The 20,148-nt window shown below is 42.1% G+C and overlaps 1 protein-coding gene across 2 annotated transcripts in view; it reads left to right on the top strand.

Moving 5' to 3' along the window:
• LOC149309849 (scinderin-like) overlaps window positions 1–17,662 on the top strand; it is a 79,656-nt gene extending 61,994 nt beyond the window's left edge. Inside the window, exons 9-16 of one of the 2 annotated variants that reach the window (XM_089533146.1) lie at window positions 2,843–2,964; window positions 4,098–4,188; window positions 6,882–7,052; window positions 9,022–9,199; window positions 9,490–9,611; window positions 11,698–11,775; window positions 13,517–13,577; window positions 15,810–17,662. In XM_089533146.1, the coding sequence (XP_089389272.1) occupies window positions 2,843–2,964; window positions 4,098–4,188; window positions 6,882–7,052; window positions 9,022–9,199; window positions 9,490–9,611; window positions 11,698–11,775; window positions 13,517–13,577; window positions 15,810–15,943 (957 nt within the window). In that variant the 3' untranslated portion in view covers window positions 15,944–17,662. The remainder of the gene's footprint in view (window positions 1–2,842; window positions 2,965–4,097; window positions 4,189–6,881; window positions 7,053–9,021; window positions 9,200–9,489; window positions 9,612–11,697; window positions 11,776–13,516; window positions 13,578–15,809) is intronic. The other variant, XM_089533147.1, reaches the window with a different exon arrangement.
• Window positions 17,663–20,148: the final 2,486 nt, after the last annotated feature.

The raw sequence follows: 20,148 nt of genomic DNA, 5'->3' as shown, positions 1-20,148 counted from the left end.
TTCCTCTCAACCTCCGAGGCCTGGACCAAGGCAGATGGACAGGAGGGAGGGCTTGGCTTCAAAATGGAAGGTTAATCATTATCCAGGGAAAATACATACTCACAAGTAGGATAATACATATACAGTACATAGCAATACAGGAAATGGATCAATAGACAGTCAACAACAGAACATCAGATAGTAAGCGACAATTATGCGATGTCTGGGAAGGCTTCTCTGAACAGGATGGTTTTCAACTCTGTTTTGAAGCTGGTTAAAGAAGTGATGACTCTTGCTTGTGGAGGAAGAAGGTTCCAGAAGTGAGGGGCAGCAAGTGAAAAGGGGCGAATCCGGGATGGGGCAGAGGAAATCCTGGGCTGAGACAGGAACCCTTGACTACCAGAACGGAGGGCCCGAGTGGGAAGGTGAGGAGAAAGAAGGTCTGATAAGTAAGGAGGGGCCAGTCCATGGAGGGCTTTGAATGTCGACAGCAGGAGCTTATACTGAATGCGGAAAGGGAGAGGGAGCCAGTGAAGGGATGCCAACACAGGAGAAATGTGGTCAGAGCGGTGGGTGGAAGTGATAATGCGTGCAGCTGAATGCTGGGCAGAGATTAAAGGACGGAGGTGAGAAAGAGGAAGTCCAGCCAGGAGGACATTACAGTAATCAAGTCGTGAGATCACTAGGGCATGGACCAGGATCTTGGCAGTAGAGGCGGAGAGATAAGGTCGGATTTTGGCAATATTGTACAAAAAGAATCTACAAGCCTTGGCTGTGGTCTGGATCTGAGGGATACACGACAGAGAAGAGTCAAAGATAAAGCCAAGACTGCGGGCTTGCTGGACTGGTTGAATGGAAATGTTGTCCACAGAGACAGAAAAGGAGTGTTGAAGGTTGGGCTTAGGAGGAAAGACAAGAAGCTCCGTCTTGGACATGTTGAGCTTCAAACGCCGATGGCGCATCCACTGTGAGACAGCTGTAAGGCAAGACGAGACTTGCTGTTCAAGCCTTGGAGAAAGGTCAGGGGCAGAAAGATACAGCTGGGTGTCATCGGCATACAGATGGTAGGAAAAGCCAAAAGAGCTGATGAGTTTTCCTAAGGACAGTGTGTAGAGAGAAAACAGAAGGGGACCCAGAACAGAGCCCTGGGGAACTCCAACAGATAAGGGAACAGGAGAAGAAGTCTGACCCCCTGCAACTACTGCAAAAGATCTGCCAGACAAGTAAGATCTAAACCAGTCGAGAACAGAGTCTGAGAACCCAAGATCAGAGAGGATATCAACTAGAAAACAGTGATCAACGGTGTCAAAGGCTGCAGACAGATCAAGAAGGATGAGAACAGAGTAAAGGCCATTAGCCTTGGCCTGTAAAAGGTCATTCGAGATCTTGGTGAGAGCTGTCTCTGTGGAATGCCTTGGGCGGAAACCAGACTGATAGGGATCAAGGATGGAGTTGGTTTCGAGAAACTTGAGACAGCGCGAATAAACAACCCGTTCCAAAACCTTAGAAAGAAAGGGGAGAAGAGAAATCGGACGATAGCTAGACAAAGAGGAGGGGTCAAGAGAAGGTTTTTTCAGAATTGGGGAAATGAGAGCATGTTTGAAGTCCGAAGGGAAGGAGCCTGTAGAGAGAGAGAGATTGAAGATATGGAGAAGTGAGGGCAGAAAGGAGGGAGCTATAGAGATTAGAAGACGAGTAGGAATAGGATCAAGAGGACAGGTAGCAGGTTTGGAAGAGTTCAGAAGTGTAGAGAGTTCATCCAAGGAGGCAGGAGGAAAGACAGAAAATTTGTTAGGCGAAGGCGATAGAAGATTAGATTTGTTAGGCGAAGGCGATAGAAGATTAAGAGCAGAAGAAGAATCAGGAGGGACTATCTCAGAGCGAATAGTGGTAATCTTAGAGATGAAATAGTTGGCAAAGTCATTAGGAGAGAAAGATGAAGAGACAGGAGGAGAGGGAGGTTTAAGCAAAGAGTTGAAGGTGGAGAACAAACGCTGCGGGCTCCTCTCATTGGCAGAGATCAATGATTTGTAATAATTCTGTTTAGCCATAGATAGGGCGCGTGAGAAGGACGAAAGAACAAATTTGAAATGGATAAAATCAGCCCACTCTTTGGACTTTCTCCAAAGACGTTCGGCCGCTCTAGAGCAGGACCGGAGAAACTTAATGTTGGGGGTAAGCCAGGGCTGAGGTCTAGTCTTGAAGGAAGAAGTGCGAACAGAGACAGGGGCAAGATGGTCAAGAGTCGAGGAAAGAGTGGAGTTAAATAAAGACATTGCTGAATCAGCAGAATCCCCGAGATTTAGGGAAGAGAGAGATGAATCCAGGGTCAGACCAAGATGGTTAGAGTCAACAGATTGAAGATCACGAAAAAGGCGTTGAATAGTATGGCGAGGAGGAGGAGTATAAGTGAGAGCAAAGGAGATTAAATGATGGTCAGATAGTGGAAAGTCAAGTGCCAGGTAGTCAGAAATGGCGCAGTTTGCAGCAAGAACTAGGTCAAGACAGTGACCAAGAGAATGAGTTGAAGAGTTGGAGTGTGGTTGGAGGCCAAAAGAAGCTAGCAGAGAGTTAAAGCGAGATGTTGTAGGGTTATTGGAATCGTCAACGTGGATATTAAAGTCACCTAGGATACTAACCAAGGTTGACCTTGCATGTCTACTCAGAAGTTATTCCTATTGTAGTTTATTCGCAGGTAGGTAAGTGTAGTTGCAGTTTAGATTGGCTTAATCCTTACAGTACTGCATGACTCTTTGTTACAACAAAATAACAGTGCTGTTCCTCTGGAATTTATTACTTTGCCAAAAATTGTTTTGAGAATCCACAAATACTTACATTTTTATTGGCTGCCTCTGTTCCTTAGATTTGGCGTGTTGAAAGCAATGGCAGAATCCCTATAGAACCTGAGAGCTATGGGCAGTTTTATGGTGGTGATTGTTACATCATATTGTACACCTATCCTAAAGGACAGATAATCTACACTTGGTATGTATAATTAAGTTGAACTGCTCTTTGATTCACTGTTCTTTTTAGCTTGGATGCTGTATGAATAGCTGCTTTAAAACATTGTATATGGGCCAGGCCTTCAAAGTCTGGCTGTGTTATCCTTTAAACAGCTAAAACTGCTGTGAGTGGCCATACCTTGCTTTGGGGGAAAGATCTGGATTTTCTTGTTTTCTTTCCTTGCTTCATACTGAGGGATTTATCCTTTCTTTTTGTCACATCCTGAAGTAGATTGCTGAAGAAAAATGAACCCAGGACATCACAAATACATTTTATTCACACGATCCAGGATCTCTCATGGTCCACTCTGATATACAGTATTATTATTTTTACTGCTTGTCATGTCGCTACGTTTCTTGTTTATGCTTTGGTGAACCCATCCACCCCCAAACTCATTTGGGAGGCCATTATAGGCTGATTCAAGGGCACCCCACTTTAAATTTACCTTAAAACAGTAGCCACAATGGAAAATATCACCACCCAAAATTGTGACTGTCTAGAGCATTGAAGCTATCCAGCACTTTGGATGAGTTCAAAATGTCAGTCTGTGGCCTTTCAGGATTCAAAAGCATACTCACCCTGCTTTAGACATTTTGACAGACTATTTGCACTTTATACATTTAATTGTGCTTTCTGATTATTATTATTTTTTTTAACCATTCCTGATTTTATTATACTATTTTGCTTTTCTGGCAGGGTGGTGAATTTGGTTTTAGTATGAATTTTAAAAGAGCTGTCCAAAGTGCTGATATATTGTGCACAGGTCTCAGCACCTTAGAGACCTGTTTTGTTCAGATTAAAACCTGCAATACATTTGCTACTTCCTTGACGTGGGAGCCACCAGTCATCATTGGCCTCAAGTATATGAGCAGAAAGGCATTCTAAAAAATCACAAAAATAATCTTGTTGATGGTTTCACTGGGTAGTGATTGGCTACTAATCACAGAAAAAAGAAAATCTTTGCAGCTCTAAGTATTGACTAGACAACTGCAGTTTCTCCTAGCTGAACACTGCCCCAGTAAATCATATGCCTTGATCCACAGAGAAGAGAGCTCCATTCTGTGACATCTTACTGTTCAAGTGAGACTTTAGTTTTGTGTCTTCTCTGTCCACAGGCAAGGTGCTCATGCCACTAAAGATGAGCTGACTACTTCAGCATTCTTGACTGTCCAGCTTGATCGCTCACTTCAGGGGCATGCGGTCCAGGTTGGTAACTTTCTGAGAACAGAAGAATATTGGTGGTGATGTGAACAAGGCACTACTGTATTAGCAGTGTAAAAGCAGCACGTTTTTCTTGATGAAAACCAACAGCTTTTTTCTTCCTTTTTTTTTAGGATGGATTTACTCATGTTTTGTTGTAACAGAAAATGAGACTTGGTATATGTATCTGTCAGTGGTATTTCTCCTAACACAGAAAGCAAAGGGCAAAAACAGGGAGGGCTGGATGTTAAAAGTTATATAGTCTATTTGTTGCTTTTGAGATGCACTGGGGAGGATAGGTCTGTCAGCTCTCAATTGGTGCTGATTCAGTGATATTATATTGTTAACTTTCCACTAGAGCAATCCTTAGTTTCCTAGGAGGAAAAAAAAAACCAAAACAAAAATTTTGATTCTCTACTTTGAAAATACAAAACCAGAAACTCAGATCTCATGATCCAAAAATCGACTCACTCTTGCTATAACATGCTTGAGTGGAGTTTTACACAGTGCTGTACATACAATCAATTAAAATAGATCAAATAAACCTGCCTACAAAAATAATTAAATATATTACATATTAGTACATGTTAACATTCAATAAAATAAGGCAGACAACAAATTAAAATAACATTAGATAACAATCATGTAATGCTTCCCTGAATAGTATTGTCTTTAACTCAGTTTTGAAGCTGGTTAATGAAACACTAGATGGCAGTGCAGTCTACTTTTCAACATAATAAGCTCTTGAGATGTTTTCATATGTTTTCATATTCCTGTGCATTCACCTTCAAGTTGCCTGTTGACTTACAGCAACCCCATGAATTTCATGAGAGAGTTTCTTAGGCAAAGCTCTCTGAGGGGCTTTTGCTAGTTCCTTCTTCTGAATATTCACTGGCTGCCTCCCATCCAAGTACTAACCAGGACTGACCCTGCTTAGCTTCCAAAATCAGATGGGACCTAGTATCTTTAGGGTATTTAGACATTTTTCATATTCCTAAGACAGGTCCTGCAGGGGAGGACAGAGAAATAATTTTGCATTGTATTTCTTTGAGAACTGAAATAATGGGATGCACTTGCAGATAATTTTGCTACCTCCACTGCTGATCAAATTCCAGGTATCTGCAGTTGGTTTCACTTGGTTATTTCCTTTCCCATCACACCTGCATGTCAAGGTGCCACGGATAGAGAGCAGCAGCCTCAATTTGCAATCCCCTGTTGTACTCTAACAGGAAGATAGTGTTCTCTTGGCAGGATTTGATCTGAGAGGGTTTGTCATTGCCTTTCTCTGGGGCAAAGAGTATGTGACTTGCCCAAAGTCATCCAGTGGATTTTTGTGACATAGCAGGGATTTGAACCCTGGTCTTGAGTTCTAGTCCAATTTACTCAAACCACTACACCATGCTGGCTTTTAGTATTCCCAGACCTACTGTAATTTGTTGCCATAGTGGAGGAAGGGGCAGTAATCATGGAAAAGGGGGGGGGGGGGCACAGAATATTCAGAGAAAATCCTTCAATAAGCCTTCTTTTTCTAGGGATGTATTTGAGAAACCAAACCATCTGAGAAACTTCAAGTCAGGTCTAGGAAGAACTTCTTAACCCAAAAGCACAATTGTTACTAAAGTTGAAAAGTTTATTTATCCCTTCCTCCCACTTTTGTCTGTTGTTTTCCCTGTGCTAGATTTCAGATTGCACTTGTGACAGGGTCCCATCATTTTATACTCTCTAGAGTCCCATGTAAATAAAAACTACTTTATACGAAGTATCAAGTCTTTGAAATATGGCACCTGGGACAATAGTTGTAAGAGGTCACATTTTTCCTCTCACAGTATGTTTCCTCAGAAGCCTGTACCTGAGCAATCAGATTTGCCAATTAATCTTTTGATTACTTTTCAATTACCAATCCCAAACAATACATAGGTGAGATCAATCATGTGCTATGATAAATCTTTCAGCACTTTAAGTGGCATATTTCCTACACAGATCCAAAACTTACCCTTATCTAGTTTGAACCTTATACTATTGGGCTATCAGAAGTTTCAGGAACTCTGAATGAGATCATTCTTGCTCCAGCTTTGTCGTCTGATGGACATTTTTATTTTTATTTTCCATAGATAGTCAGTTCTATGTCTTTAATTCATTTTAAATCATTTTAAGCAGTTTCCGGCTTCCACCCATTCTTATGATCTGCTACACTATTAGCTATAAGAAATAACTGCTTTCTAAAGACCTATTCTCATGTCATTCCTAAATGACAGCCTTTCTTGTAATCAGTATAGTTTGTCAATTTCTGTTCCCAGGTGGCGTTATTCTCCTTGCTTTCTTCCACTTTTAGGCAGATATACAAACAGTGAAAACAGACATGATGAGATGCTGCTTTTTCTTGCATTTAAATGCAAATCTCCCAGAACCAAACACACACACAAATGTGATGCTAGGGGAATATAAAGATTGCAACAGGCATGCCACTTTTCTTCTACCATGAGAGACTGAGCAGATTTAAGAGTGCCAAGCCTGCATGCCTGCTGCAGTCACGTAAACATCAATTATTGAAAGAAAACATGCTGCCCTTAATTCTTGTCAGCCTCTTTGCCCTGGGAAGCATCTGCTGTCCAGACCAGGCCAGGAGAGCAGGCAGCTTGCCCCTCACAAGACTTTGCATAATATGTTTCTGTGCTTTTATGTTCCAACATATTCTGCAGATCAGAGTGAGCCAAGGCAAAGAACCTCCACACTTGTTGAGTCTATTCAAGGATAAGCCTCTCATTGTTTACAAGGATGGGACATCCAAGAAAGGTGGCCAGGTGGCTGCTCCTCCAATCCGTTTGTTTCAAATCCGGAGAAATCTAGCATCCATCACCAGGATTGTAGAGGTATCCAGTTTGTAATTCAGAAATCTGTTTTCTTATTAATGAGGTAGAGTTGCTTCATGTTCCAGATTTAGGAGCAGTTTAGATGATGGGAGCAAATATGTGGGTTTAAAGTGGGGCTGGGCAACTTCCAGGGGCCAAGGCCCCGCAATGGATCTCCTGGATTGAACTGAGATCTGTGTCACTACTGCTACGATGCAGCAGCAATGGCAGTAGCAGTCCTTTCTTTGGTGCATAAGAGTGCCAGATTATACTCATGCTCCAGGAGGCCTTGTTACAAGTTAGAGTGCTTTTCTTCTTTTCTAAAATGGGAGGAAAATGAGGGAGTCTGGAGATAAATTCAATTGTAAGTCTCTGCTAGAATAGACTTAGTGAATAAACTTGCTGAGTAGGAGGTCAAAGGTCCAAAACACATAGCAGAAATAATCCAGTTTGAGACTGTTTTAACTGCCCTGACTCAGTGCTAGGTAATCCTGGGAATTGTAGTTCACTGTGGCACCAGAGTTCTCTGACAGAGAAGGCTAAATGTCTCACAAAACTACGGCCTGTTACAGACAGCCAAAATAAAGCTGCTTCAAGTCACAGTGGAGGTATGGTGTTTCACTGATGCATGCGTCCTAAGAGTCCAGAAGTCGCACCAAAGCCACGCTCCAGCCCTATGGACTGGAGCATGGCTTTGGTGTGGCTTCTGGACTCTTAGGACGCATGCATCAGTGAAACACCATACCTCCACTGTGACTCGAAGCAGCTTTATTTTGGCTGTCTGTAGCAGGCCTACAGTTCCCTGAATTCCCTAGCATTGAGCCAGAAGAGTTAAAGTGGTCTCAAACTGGATTATTTATGTGGTCCATTTTGGATCAATGCTTATGTAAATCTCATTGCTTCAGTCAGTTGGGACTAGTAGTTGGATTTAGAAATACCCCTATGCCTTCCTTTCCTTATGCTTTTTCCAACAGCATGGCTGTTGTCATCATTGGCTACTGGGGCACAGTGGGTACCACAAAAACAATGTGTGTGGTGGGGAAGGGAACTTGCTGCCCAGCCTTGGCTTAAACACATGTATGCCCTAGTTACATACACTGTTTTTTGTTGTTGTTGTTGGGGATGTCAGCCTTTTAAGTGGAGAATCCAACCATCTCCTGACATGTACTAGACATGCCACACACAGGGATCCACTAACTGCAGCTCTTTAGTGAAAGCCTTCTGTGCATCCTCATCCTGTGCTGATAGGTGTCGTAGGCTTCATACATTTATGACCATGCTCTTAATTTTGAGTCAGCCCCAAATTGCACTTGGTAAAACAAGGATAGAATTGAATTGAACACAAAGTATCAACATGCAAATTAGTGTAGGATGTGGATTTTCTACATTGCTAGAGGCATGAATTTAAGGACTGCAGATCCCCTACTGTAACTGCCTGGTGCTTATCTCCCAGCTGACCTTGCATGAGAAATCAGAGCTCAGCTAAGGAGAAAAGCATCTTCAAAGACAGATGATGGTGGGATTGATAGTGGTAACACTACTCATCCTGCATCTCTGCTGCTGTTACGTTATCCCAGTCTTTCTTTCTAATACAATTCTGAGCTAGCATCATCAGTCTAATTTGACAAAAAGACAAAATGAATATTGAAGTAGTGACATCCTTAACCAAGCACTAAGACAGATCCAGTTCTAAGGTTTGTATACCAGAAGGAGATAGAAGGGCTGAGAAGAGCTATATGTTCTATGTAGAGCACTTGACTGCATCTCTGCATGCTGTTATGCAGAGAGAGGCAGCAGATACTGAGGGTCAGGGAGCAATGGCAAAGTGCTGAAGAGCAGAGCTGTGTGTATCATGCCAATTGCACTTGCTAAGCTGCCCTCAAATGTGATGGAAGCCATAGGATAGGGGCATTACAAAAAAGTTTCTTCTCCTATGCATACTGGTCTAATTTAGCTAATTAAAACCTGAAACGGTCTCCTTTTGTCTCAGGTTGATGTAGATGCAACTTCATTGAATTCCAATGATGTTTTTGTTTTGAAATTGCCAAGAAACTCTGGGTATACCTGGATTGGTAAAGGAGCAAGCAGAGATGAAGAAAAGGGAGCTCAGTATGTAGCTGGTGTCCTGAAATGTCAAACCTTGAGGATCGAAGAAGGCCAGGAACCAGGTTCGTGCATGGAAAATCTTGACAATCAGGAATATCTTGACGACCAGGAAAGCGTTTGTCTAATAGTTTGAGAGAATGGTTCAAGAATGAAAGGTGAACATTTGCATGTCTGCTCTCTCCTTCTCTCTTAGTAGGACTAAGAAAGGGCTGCTTACATGCAAAGATGGTGATGGGCAAGGAGGAAAGGGAGATGGGAAGAAGATGGATAGGATGGATGGTAGGTGGCAGTTCCCTCATTATATTTTCTTGCTATACAACTCACTGAAGAACTATTGTGTTGTATATTTTAGAAGAATTTTGGAGTGCCCTTGGTGGAAAGAAAAAATACCAGACATCTGCACAGTTACTGACGGAGTCAGAAGACCATCCTCCACGTCTTTATGGCTGTTCTAATAAGACTGGCAGGTTCATAGTAAGTAAAATGTGTATACTTCTTGTTCTGTTTGTTATTTGTTAGAGTTAGTCTGTGTTTTGAATGAGACTATTAGCATCTCTTGCACAAAAATGGAAAATATATTTTGTGGGTCATAAAGACAGAAAGGAGCAGATTTATTCTAGCACAGTAGTTCAAGCATCTTCTTACAGTTTTACTTTGTATTTGGTGGTACTGTGGGCCCTCCACATTTCCTGTGAAATTGATCCCTGTGAAAGTGAAAAAACTACAAATAAACCACTACTTTTTTTTTACCTGAAGAAACACCTCTCTAGGAATCTCAAAGTCCTCCAGTGCAACTATGACAGTCAACATCCACTGGAAATTGACTATAAAATGGTGCTAGAGTGCCTAGATATTTTTTCTAGGAATCCCTAGGCCCTCCATTGCAACTCTGTGGTCAACCTCCAACAGAGTTGAGCTGGAAGACGTAGAGATTCCTAGAGAGGTCCTACCACTTATATCCATGAACAATCAAATCCTCAAAAGTGAAAGCCACAAATGTGGAGGGCTGACTGTATTATAAAGGAATTGTGTCATCTGTGGCATCTTTTACATCAGTTAATTCCAACTGGTTTTAAAAAAATTCATGCAGATAATCTTCATGAGGCATGGATGGTCGGATAAAAAAAATTAGATGAGAAATTCTTATTTTCTTTTTGGTTTTAATAATGATAGAGTATCTTATTCTAATGGGTCAATATTTCTACAGTTAGGAAATGTTTAAGAATGGTTACATTTTGTTTAAAGTTGTGAGGGATGGATTGATGCAGCCTGTATAATTTTGTCACAGTTCTTTTGCTCCAGAAGTATCACATTCTGTTCATGATCTAAAGGGAGAGCAAGATGAACTTAGTAGCATTTTCTCTATTCAATAGCTTTATATCTAATCAAATGGTAGCAGCTTACTCGGTAAAGTAACAGGGGCAATGCAAATTCCCACACACATCTGCCCTGATTTACAAAAACACAATGTTCTGTACCAAAATTTGCTTAATTGGGATTTAGTGTAATGTGACCGGATGCCTAGTTAGTCTGACATATTTACTGCAATTTATTTATTTATTTAAATCCTTTCTGAGCCTAGTTTTACAGTGAATGGACAATATGTATATTACTTATTAATAAAACAATTCAGTGTCCAGATATGCTTTGTGAGAACTGAATCACAACCCCTGCTGTGAAACCATAGAAACTATGTCACCGTAGGTACTTCCAGATCCCCATTTTATTACTCAGTCCTCCTGCTTCATTCACAGAATTTCATAGGATCCAGATGACACCTTCCATCACTAGCTTTCTCACCACTTCTTCCATCTCTTTTTCTTACAGCAACAGATTTCCAAGGCTAGACAAATGAAATAGCTACACAGTGTTTTTAGATTTAGTGCTAGAAACCCTACATCTTGAATTAGGCTGCATCCACACTGCAGAAATAATCCAGTTTGACACTGCTTTATGTGCCATGTCTCAGTGCTATAGAATTTTGGGATTTGTGGTTTTGTGGGGTATTTAGCCTTCTCTGTCAGAGAGCTCTAGTGCCACAACAATCTACAATTCCCATAATTCCATAACATTGTGCCACTTAAAGCAGTGTCAGACTGGGTTATTTCTGCAGTGTAGATGCAGCCTTAGTCTTTGAGCATCTCTGTCCATTGGCTTGTCCTAGATTCTGATTGACCAAGAAGAATATGAATTGCAGCAGTTATAGACAGTACTGTTTCCAAACCAGTTTATTTCCTTGCTCTTGGCTCCATTCTTGTTTTACCTTGACCTGAACTCCTGAATACCATGTCTTGACTGTAATACCGTGCTCCACTGTTTTTTGCAGCTATATCTCTTTCATCCTTTTTCAAACTAAGCTGGGATGGTTTGTTAATTTGCTTGTGATTTTAATAAAAGATCATGTAGGTCTGAGCTTAACTTGGCATGCAAGTTGAAGCACTTCAGTATTAACGGCAGTGTTAAGTTCATTCGTTCTTAAATCAGAGAAGTTTAGATCAGTCTGTGGGGTTGTATTTAGGAGGATGTACAGTAGAATAAATCTTTTTATTGTATATTATAGATTGAGGAGGTTCCCGGAGAGTTCACTCAGGATGATTTGGCTGAAGATGATGTTATGCTGCTAGATACTTGGGATCAGGTAAGGTGTTTTTCTATTAATGGAATTCTATACTAAGAGAGAGACATATGGAGCTGGTATAGATATGGAACAGCACTTAGTGAAAGAAATGTTCAAATGGCAGAACAGATTGCACCAGTTCATATTGTAGGGAGGGAAGTTACATGTTTACAGTTCATTTCCTACTGTTTGAGTTACTTGCAAATATAAAACCAAGAAAATTAATGGGGTAATATGTCTCCATAAAATGGGCTTAAGTTGTCCAAGTATTTGTGGATTTCCATGGCTTTCCTGTGCATTTTGACCTGATAGTTGTTGGCATGGTCCAGAATTTCAGTGTTTTCAAATAGCATTTTATGCCTAGGTCAGTTTATAACATGTTCTGCTACTGCTGATTTTTCTGGCTGGCCCAGTCTGCAGTGTCTGTTGTGTTCTTTGATTCACATTTGAACAACTTCAACAGGAAAGAAGAAACCCTGAAAGTAAACAAAGTTTGGCTACCAGTCCTGAAAAACACCAAAATCAAGACCCAGCACATGTAAATGAACCTCACCTAGAATCAGAGGGTTTCCCAGATCAGTAATTAAATAGACACAAATCCTCCTTGCATACCCTCCCACCCTGAGGCCTTTCCATTCAACAACAGACCAACACACAGATTAACATGTAAATACTTCCCCTCAACCAAGGATTGCACAGTATATATACCTCACACACGTCCATGCCACCATTCTCTGAAGATGCAGGTGAAATGTCAGGAATAAATTTTTCTAGAACATGGCCACATAGCCCCCAAAACCCACAAAAAACTATGTAGTCTGAGAGTTTATTTTAGTCTCATGCCAAATGGTTAGTATCTTCATGAATGCAACAGCCAATTTTTTCTTGTAGGTTTCAGGGCATTGTCTCTCCAGTATGTGACCAAAACACACTAGATATTATTTTTATCACTTCCCCACTAGAGGGAACCCTGGTTCGTTAATTAATTAATTAGATTTATACCTTGTCCTTCAGTAGCTTCCCAGAGTTGTAATTTGAAAAGCACCACAAAATCAATCAATGGAATTAAAAATATCAGTGGTATAAAATAAATAAATGGAGGGATTGAAGAGTTTGGGAATATAAAAATGATATAATAGTAGACACTAGGTGAACACCATACTTTGAAAGGAAATTCTACATTTAGGTAGCCATCACTAAGTAAGTCCTTTTCCCTGTAGATATCCTCTGCACCTTAGATGGCAGGCACAGTTGTAGAAAGGCCTCTGCTGAACATGTTAGAAGATTAGCAGGCAGAAGTAGTATGCATAGGTTTGAAGGTCAGAACCACACTTTTAACTGAGCCTGGAGTCAGAATCATTGACAAAACCATTCTGTAGTTATCACACAATAGCCCTCCAAGTTTCTCCCTTCTGTCATTTAAACAACAACCATTGCCTACGGAGAACATGTGGGGAGAGGATAGAGGGCTGCAGGAGTAATATGATTGTCAATAAAGGTATGGAGTAGAAGGAATATAGTACTCCTCATAGTGCTAGAAAGAAGTCTGGGCAGGTATCTTTGGAATGACATGGACACAAAAGGAACAGTTTCAAGAGTATAAACCATTGAAGCCGTAATGGTCTGCAGGAAATGCACAAGTCTTCCTTTAAAATGTTTGTTAGAAATTATAACCATCTGTGGCTACAGGCTGCTTGTATTTTGTTAGGACTTCCTATGGGATAGTTTTTGATTTACAACAACATCTGCATCTCTTGTACAGGTATTTGTTTGGATTGGCAACGATGCAAATGAAATGGAACGCACTGAATCAGTTAAATCTGGTAGGCAAACAAATAGTTAAATCTAAGTGCTCATTATAATTACTGTCATTTATATGAATTAAAAATAATTTTTGAAATGCTGCCATAAACCAGCTACATTTGTCCGAGGAGATGGTAATCAATTCTGAATACTCCAGGCTCATTCTCACATTACCTGTGTGACATAAGCCCAATTTACTCCTTACAGAGATCTGTTGAAAAACACTTTCTCTGTCTCTCTGGCCATTACTGTTTCCTCATAGAACACCATGAGTCTAAACAGGGAGGTTTATCCCACTCATAGATGCTCTACACAGGATTGGGACCCTGATTCTTTTAAATCCCCAATCCCATTTGCTCTACCCCGGGAGAAAAAGGATGAAATTGAGGGGTGGCATCCTGGTCTGCATCAAGCCAAGAAAACTTAGGGGCTGTACAGACAGCCCCTAATGGATGGCAAGATGCCGCCCCTTTCCTAGCCGGATTGGGGCTGTGGCAACTGTATGCTGTGGCTCCGATTCAGCCTTTCCAGTGTGCAAAAAGGAGCTGCAAAAAGCGGCTCCTTTTTGTGCCCTGAAAAGAGTGGGGTAGCCATGGCACCATGGCTATACAGTGCTCCTTTGGTGCTGCACTGCCCGGATGCAGTGCTGGAAGAGTGCTATGACACCACGTGCCATGTGGAGTGGCACATGGTGTCACAGTGCTGTGGGGGGACTGAGTCAGGGTGTGTGTCTTGTGGACATGTTGCCCCAACTCTGCCCCCAGGCCTGCCTTTATGGCCAATCTGAAGAGCCCCTTACTCTCCCCCTTATAGATACAGTATATGAGTCAGTCTGTCTTGGAGGCCTTTGCCATTACAGTATTCTGCTCTCGAAGGTGCCATTCTATGCATACTTCATATACTTCATATACAGAGTGAAAAAGGCTGTAATCAGTGCTTCCCATCTCTCTCTTTGTGTATTTTGCAAATCCTGTAATTTGATTAATTTGAAAAATGTGTAATGAGTTCACTGATTGAAGGGAGGCTGTGAACATTCGGCACCTTAGTTTACAGGAAAAGTGTTTGGGATAGTACTGTGAGACACACATAGTGCAGTCTTATGCATGTTCACCTGGGGCATGCTTTCAAGTAAGTTTGCGTAGAATTGTCTCTCCCTCTGGCTTTTCTTCGCGAATGAAGATTCAGGAAGGACTCATCTCACGCTTTCTACAAGCATGTTGATGAATAAAAAGGCCGATCCGAGATAAACAAGTCCGGTTGCAGAAAGCACATCAGAATGACTCCTTGGATGATATTTCCAAGTGGTGGTTCTTTCTGTGTTGTCGTTTCTCTCCAAGACTTGTTCGGCATGAGTTTTTGGAAAAGGTTGCAGTATCGTGGATAGTGCATCTCCATGCCTCCCGCTGTGAGGTCAGGGCGGACCATTGTTGGTGATCGATGTGGCCAAGCCTGAGATGTTGTTTCAGGGAGTCCTTTTTGTTGTTTCAGCTCGGCCCCTTTCCCCCTTTCCCCACCGCCGTCGGGGTGTCCTTGGGGCATGAAGCCCCAAGGACACCTCTTTCCAGGCCACGGGGAAGCCGCCTTTTGCCGCTTCCCTGGGGCCTGGAAAAGCGGTGGATTGGGGCCTCAGGGCTGCCGCTGTGGTAGCTGAGGCCCCGATCTGTTAGGGAAAGGGGTGGGTGCAGGCCGCCCCAAAGGGGCGGTCTGTACACCACCTTAGTATCTCTTCTTTGGGACACCCATAGAATTGTACTTCAGAACAGATTAATAGCTAGGACCTCCAAGGCAGACTGACTTACATTTCTATAATGGAGAGAGTTAATTTTCTTGGTTTTGTTAAGAATCAGAGGTGAAGGAAATAGTGCTGAGTTGTAGGCTGGCTTGCCTTTCTTTACTCAGAATAGATGTAGCCACTTACTCTGATCTTTGGATTCCTCTGGTCTGCTATGTAGACTACCAAGGCAATGGTGTAGGACTAGTACAAGGACACTTTTCAGTAATCAGGTATTGGAGCCAGGGTAAATTTGTGAGGTAGACAACTGAAGAAATATACTTTGCTGGAATGGGCTTGCATTTTCATTTCAATGGAAGAATTCACAAATGAGAAGAGGCATACCTGGAGTGGCCCGTGAATTTAATGGCTTGGAGAAGAGACCTAAGGATCAGGAATGGTGGCAGCTACAACATGTAATTCATGCATCCTTCCTGCTCTGTAATCACTTACTAATATAATTGATATTGGTGTGTTTCAGCTAAACGCTACATTGAGACTGATCCTTCTGGACGAGATAAAGGGACACCAGTTGTTATTGTGAAACAAGGTTATGAGCCTCCAACATTCACAGGCTGGTTTTTGGCCTGGGATTATAACAAATGGAAAAACTGAACAACTAGAGAAGCTTCAATCCCAGAATTTAGCAGCTTTGAGCATGTGCTTATAAATAAGTGTATATGTGACTAACTGTTATGCTCTATTTCCCAGTCTCATGTATATGTATAGATTGTACAATGTATTGTGCACGTATTTTATAAACATAGATCCATGTTGCTAGCTGCAGGTGGAAATGGCCTTTCCCCCAAGTTCTTGGATTATGCAGATGTGTGAAGGGGGAAGCCCTATACCTCTGTGCAGTGTTTCCAGCTGCCATTGTAAATTCCACTTCCCCTAGATCTAATGCAAGTTTCAAGTATGAAAAGCAGAGCTCCCACAGCATAGTTTTCTCATCTGTCCTATTATGTACTGGGGTGCTGCTCCTTATTTTGAGTTGTAATTGGTGAATTGTCCTAAATGCAACATAGAATAATGTAATTGGGCATTTGGGAAAAAGCTGCTTTGGTTTCCAAGAGTTTTCCTTGGCTCATAATGTTGGCATAGTCTTTTAAGCTTCACTTTTGATTTAGTTATTGTCATCAAATACCTATACCTTTTTCATTTATTTTTAGTCCATGTTACAGCTCATCTCCCAAAAGCTGATATTAAAAGGCTCCAGGGAGTCATACAGTGAACTACTAGCACTGACTACAGCTCAGGGAAGGTCTTGGGCCCTAGGAGCAAGGGAGCTAGAGCAATCCCTGAACTTGTCTGAACAAAGAAATGTAAGTTTACTGACCTAGCTCAGCAGACTAGCAGGCAGGTTTGGTTTATATACTCTTTCTGCATCTAAACTAGTAATAGGGAATGTGTGGCCATCCAGATGTTGTTAGACTGGTACTCCCATTGGCTGTAGCCAGCGTGGCCAGTGGTGAGGAATCGTGGGAGGTACAGTTCAATGTATGGAAGACTACCTGTCCCCCATTCCTGCTCCAGGCTGTATACCTAGCCTGTGTGACTGGTAAGAGCCCTGTCAGGAAAAACTTTAGCCTTTTTTCCACTGTTCAAAATGAAGAGCTGTGTTCCTGTTGCTGAAAACTACATATTTTCTCTTCTTTGCCAAAACTGTTGCTCATCATTACTGGTTTCAATGTATCATATTCAGATGATCACAGAGCTAGAAGGGACCATTTGAAAATCTTTTTTATGCCAAAGATATCATTTGTACAGGAGAATCTCCATCATTATCCACCCATTTCACCAGAACATTCCACTAATTCCAGGCCGTATTATGGTAGGAACAGACGTGAAAATTATTAAGATCATTAAGATGCTTGTTGAATTGAGCACAAATTTAACAATGCATTTCTAAAGCTGTACGCATTTTTTCCAAGCGGTTTCTATTCAGTGCTGTGGAAGAAGTGGTAAGTGTATTTCACAGTCAGAAGCGCTAATGAGGAACACAATAGATGTAGATTGCAATTTGGATACACATTGGGATGCATTTCCAGATCATGGTCTATCTTTCTGTGTTTCCCTAATCCATCATGGAAACCACATGGAGAAGCCTGTTTCCTCATCCAGTTGTCCTATCAAAACTTTGGCACCCACATGCTTAGCTGGACTTTTAAACAGAATATTGATTATTTTTTAAATCTATCAAAGCAGCAAATACATTACCAAAGAGTGACATTAGCTCTAAAGTTTCTACAGTGGCTTAATAATTGGTGATTCTTTGGGGTTTTTTTTATAATAAATTAGTCAAGAAATGTATGAATCTTATCCTGCCAATTAATAAATGCTTTCCAGTTCTCAAAAAGCTCAGTGCATTTTGTCTTCCTTCTTTTTATCCTAACTTAACTAGTTTAGAAAGATGACATATTCATCCACTTCACTATGGAGACTGAATATATTATCTGTATTTGGTGTAGTTTATTCTGGCAGAACTAATCATTTAGTCCCACTCTTGGGGAAAAGGTAGGATGTAAATAAAGTGATTGATTGATTTATATTTGTTACGTTTTAATCTCTAAAGCTTAGAGCAGTGTACATAGTTTTCCATCCATGTTTTCTAGACCTGTGAGGCAGGCTAGTTTAAGAGTGACTCCTTCTAGCTTGTTTAGTGATACATTTAAAATAAAAAAATTGTTTATGTCTGTTATCTTTTCAGTTCCTTTAATCTTACCACACAATTTATTTGCTGCCATCCAGCACACTGGACAGCAAGTGATTGCTACATACTTTTTCAACACAGCTAGTTGTGTTACAACTAAATTATTTTACAAGTTATACATAATATTGAGGAAAGTTCCACATTCAGGTCCAAGGGCTCTACTTTGGAAGATCATTTCCATACCAGAACATGGTTGGAATGCAATATGTGAACATGATTTCATTCCTACAACAAGAGGTCCATTAATACTACAGAATGATAGCCTAGATTACCGCACTACACTCTTGTAGCGCTGCTATTTCACTTTTGCTGCCCTGGCTGCCTCCTGTTGCATTCTGGCATTTGCAGTTTAAGGAGGGGCATTTAGAATTCTCAGCCAGAGAGCTCTTAGGCCTCACTGAACTACAAGCCTCAGAATGCAACAGGAGGCAGCCAGAGCAGTAAAAGTGGAATAGCAGCACTATAAGAGTGTAGTGCCCAGCGATGTAGCCAGGATTTTGGGAAAGATGGGGGGGGGGGGAGGTTCCAGACTAAGGCCTGTTACAGACTGCCAAAATAAAGCTGCTTCAGGTCTCTTTGGAGGTATGCTATTTAAATGATGCATGCATCCTAAGAATCCGGAAGCTGCACCAAAGCTGCACTCCAGTGCTTAGGAATGGAGTGTGGCTTTGGCGTGACCTCTGGACTCTTAGGACCCATGCATCATTTAAATAGCATACCTCCAAAAAGACCTGAAGCAGCTTTATTTTGGCAGTCTGTAACAGGCCTAAGTGGCACCATTATAATGAGGCTTGGGAGCAGCAGCATGCTCCATTCATTATGTCTAACAGAAGGGGGGTACGGACCCCCCCCCCACTATGCCCTTGTAGTGCGGTAATGTGGAGCAATATTCCTAGTCAGAGCACAAAATGTCTGAACAGACCACAAACTGGAGTCGACAGTGTGACGCATAGGGTTGCCATCCCTGAGGGCCTCCAAACTGGGCAAAATGTAGGACATGGTTTTAAAATGTAGGACTTTTTTTTTAAAAAAAAATTTCCTTGCCAGGAAATTTTAAAAAAAGTTCCTACATTTTAAAACCTTGTCCAAGGCCTCCCTGGGGCCTGGGACACAACGTCCCCCAAGCAGCAGCCGAGGAGGAAGGGGGGAGGAGGAGAAAAAGGAAAGGGAAGGAGAAAGAAGAAAAGGAGGAGAAAGAAGAATAGGGAACAATATAAAAAGAAGAGGAGGAAGGGGGGAAGAACAGAAAAAAGGGGAAGAAAAAGAAGAAGAGGAGGGGGAAGAGAAAGAAGAGAAGGAGGGGAAGAAAACAAAGAGGAGGAGGGAGAGGAGGAGGAGGAAAAAGAAGAAGAAGAAAAAATAGGGGAAGGGGAAGGAAGAGAGATAGCTTGCCGGCAAGGCTCTTTTCTGCCCTCGGCCGCGCGAGGGACCAAAGAGGAGACACTCCTCCTCTTGAGGCTGGCTGGCCATTGGGGAGAGTGGAGCTGGAACAGCCCTGCCTCCTGCTAGCAGTCACAGGCTCCTGCAGCAGGGGAGGGCTGTCCAGCCATTGGCCAGCCAGCCGGAGCTCCTGCTCAGCCCTGCGTGTGGCCGCGCAAGAGCACGCAGGGCCAGGGCAAAGCGAGGCAGGCGGCGAAAAGGCTGCAGCAGCAGCTGCAGCAGCAAGGGCGGTGGCGGCTGCAGAACAGCTGCGGTTGTTGCGGCGGCGGCGGCGGCAACCAGCTCAACCTGGGGCAAAGAGCCAAACCGTGCCGTGACCGTGCCAAGTGGCCAAAAATCGGGTTTGTCACGGCCCCAGGGGGGTTATGGCAACCCTAGTGACGCAGCATCTAAAAAAAGCCAATGCAATTCTAGCCTGCATCAATAGGAGTTAAATCTGGTATAGAAACTATGTCTAAATCAAGGGAAGTAATATGTAGTACTGCTCTATTATGTTTTGGTCAGGTCTCACCTGTGTCTAGTTCTAGGCACCACAATTCAAGAAGCATATTCACAAGCTGGAACATGTCCAGAGGAGGGCAACCAAAATGGTGAAATGGTCTGTAAGTCATGCCCTATGAGGAGTGGTTTAGGGAGTTGGGTATGTTTATCCTGGAGAAGGTAAGGT

The sequence above is a fragment of the Sceloporus occidentalis genome, unplaced genomic scaffold (genome assembly GCF_023333645.1).
Source record: "Sceloporus occidentalis isolate IW3139 unplaced genomic scaffold, rSceOcc1.0.p SCAF_7, whole genome shotgun sequence".
Taxonomy (NCBI): domain Eukaryota; kingdom Metazoa; phylum Chordata; class Lepidosauria; order Squamata; family Phrynosomatidae; genus Sceloporus; species Sceloporus occidentalis.
The sequence above is the reverse complement of the archived record's forward strand: the minus strand, read 5'-3'. Positions and strand labels throughout refer to the sequence as shown.